The sequence below is a fragment of the Dermacentor silvarum genome, chromosome 3 (genome assembly GCF_013339745.2).
Source record: "Dermacentor silvarum isolate Dsil-2018 chromosome 3, BIME_Dsil_1.4, whole genome shotgun sequence".
Taxonomy (NCBI): domain Eukaryota; kingdom Metazoa; phylum Arthropoda; class Arachnida; order Ixodida; family Ixodidae; genus Dermacentor; species Dermacentor silvarum.
In genome coordinates, this window is record NC_051156.1 from 101,890,423 (window position 1) to 101,893,135 (window position 2,713).

Here is a 2,713-nt window from a genome sequence, read left to right on the forward strand (position 1 = left end):
ACAAATTTGCTATCGCAATTGATGCTTCGCCTTTCAGGTGAAACTGCGACAACTTTTTTTAAAACTCCCTGTGCGGAGTTCCCAGGGAGAACAAAATTTTGAAGGCGGAATAAAATCACGTCATGTCCGCCTTTATCCTCCCACAGGTTGTGAGCGGAGTGAAACGAGGGAATGCCGTTGTATTCCTCCCATACATCGGAATAATTATTCAAGGATGGGAGTATATAGGGCACATCACCTTGTTAAGATTCCCATGTGGGGGTATTTTCGTTTACAGTGATAGTGCCACGTCGTCAGCGTATAAAATGAGTGTATAAAATAAAGAGCATTAATGCGCCATTGAACGCCGCAGCGGTGCATCGAATGATGAACTCCTCGCGGGCAACCGAGCACGCTTTGATTTTCTCTTATCGAGGCGCAGTTAGAACGCAGGTGAGAGCTTGCGCGGACAAGGAAAGCGCGGAAAGAAACATTTCATCAAAGGGACTATTATGCTGTCGCTTTCCCACACATAAGCAGTCATAAGCGTGTCCTTAATTTTTTGCTGATGCCGGAAGAGAGAGTTTTATGATACATGGTAGGGTAGCCAACCGGACGTTATCCTGGTTAACCTCCCTGCCTTCTGCCTTTCTCTTATTTCTTCCTCCCTTATGATACATGGATAGTTCCAACTCCGGATCGCCGAATTTAAGGGATGATAGAAGGTTAGGCCACACTGTGTACCCGGTTTCAATCATAACTTCCCATTTTATTTGTTTACAAGTTACGTAACTTGGCCACCACGTTTCAAGTCAAGCCACGTGTAATACAAGCAGAACCTGACATTTTCCGGCATTTTCACAATTGTCATTGTCGTTTTTAAGAAACTCGAATAGATAACGATGCTACATTTGTTTTTATTTGTACGATCCTAGGAAAAATTATGTATACAAAAAATTGTCACAAGCAAGACATATGCGCACTGGACGATGAAGACTGGATGTGATCAAGTACCTTTATTCATTGCAAATATAGCCTTTTAAGCCAACGTTTTGCCAAGAGGACTTGTCTTCATTAGCACCACTGTCAATCACCACGAAAACATGAACCAGTCGCATACCTTACTGTTGAATATTTTTAAAAATATAATTTTGAGAAAAAAAAACGGTAGATTACATGAAACCAGTGTACATTAAAAATTCGTGCCTACCAATATTGTCGATGCTACTTTGAAGCTTGAAACATCGCTATCGCCTCCTCGCGAGTGCCGCTCCACAACTGCATGAATTTAGCGTTGTCCCCTTCCTCCTGTATTTTCTTCTCAAAGCGGGCTAGCAGTTCTGGAGTGAAATAACTTTTCCAGTTTCCTACCTTAGCTTGTCTAACGACAGTGTACTTGCCATTGTCTCCATCATGACCATGCCTGCTCCTGGCCTTGTTCCTAGTGTGGAACTCATACCATCCGGAAACTTTGGGAGACTTCATATCGGCTACTATCACGCTCCTCATATGCTCAGGCTTGGACCACTCCAGAATGTTCGTAAGCATCTGTTCGTCCTCTTCCAAGGCTCTGCCATAACTATCGCCCAAGAAGTGAGCCAGCCTGAGTACGGTGCCTCGGGTGTCTTTCTTGAGCTCTTCGTACGTGGCGAAGAACACATTCGGTTCGTTCTTCAGGGCATAACCGGCCGCCACGTGTTCAAAGTAGCTGCCGTATCCCACGTCACCTTCAACGAAAGCCTCGAAGAACTCTTCGAAAGTGCCGTCCTGAAACTGGTACACGCTGAGGTCCGTTACCATGTGAAATAGGGAGACGCACACATCCCACGGGTTGCGAGCGACGTAGATGTATTTCGACTTTTCATTCATGGTCTCGCGATACAGTGGCAGGTGAGTCATGAGCAGTCGCACAGGAAGTACGGGCTTCCAGTCGGCGAAGTCCATGTACTCGATGGCGCGATAGTTGCAAACGAAATCGTGGTAGGTGTCAATGTGTTCGCCTCCGTTGATGATCAGCTGTGTGATGTACTGGATCCAGTGGGTGGCGCTTTTCGGGAACGTGCTCTGAACGACGTCGCCGTCGGCGGCACGGAACGATAGGCCTTTCTGAAAGAGTTCCGGCGTCAGCCAAGCACACCTTGGCACGCCGTCGATGATTTGGCGGTATGGCCTTCTACCGGGCATGGCCGTTAGGTTCTGAGGAGTGCTTAAGCTGCAAAACAAGAGTTATCGCTCAATGAGGATTTAGAAACACAAGAGTTTATATAAAGTTTGGACAGGAAGAGACAGGATTTCAGGACATATTTTGCATGAAGAATATCAACAAATGCCTTCATTTCACACTATCACCTACTTGTCTCTAAAAATCATTTTGAAAATTGTCAACATTATACGGCCAACGCCTTTCATTTTATACACAGCTTGGTCACCTACAGGATGTCCTAAAAAAGCCACCATATACCACTATGGGGCCAAACGGTGTTCCGTCAAAAGTGGGTTTTCCGCAAAGGGACATCTTTTGTTACGATTGATTATATGAAACAAGCTAATTAATTAGCCCAACAATAATCTTTCGTCTAATGACGCAAGATTCAATGCCAAATCGCGCTTCGCCTTTAAAAATTATATTTAATGTTTTCAAGCGCACTACAATCTTTAATTAACTTTTTACGCGTTCACAATTTGTGGCCTAATATACAAAAGTAAAAAAGTGAAGTCGCAGTTTCGCCCGAAA

The 2,713-nt window shown here is 44.6% G+C and overlaps 1 protein-coding gene across 1 annotated transcript; it reads right to left on the reverse strand.

Annotated features, from left to right (window-relative positions):
* Positions 1-1,058: 1,058 nt before the first annotated feature.
* Positions 1,059-2,163, reverse strand: LOC119443938 (amine sulfotransferase). The gene has a single exon (XM_037708510.2). The coding sequence runs from the start codon at positions 2,161-2,163 to the stop codon at positions 1,204-1,206; it is 960 nt and encodes a 319-aa protein (XP_037564438.1). The 3' UTR covers positions 1,059-1,203.
* Between the last annotated feature and the right edge of the window lie 550 nt (positions 2,164-2,713).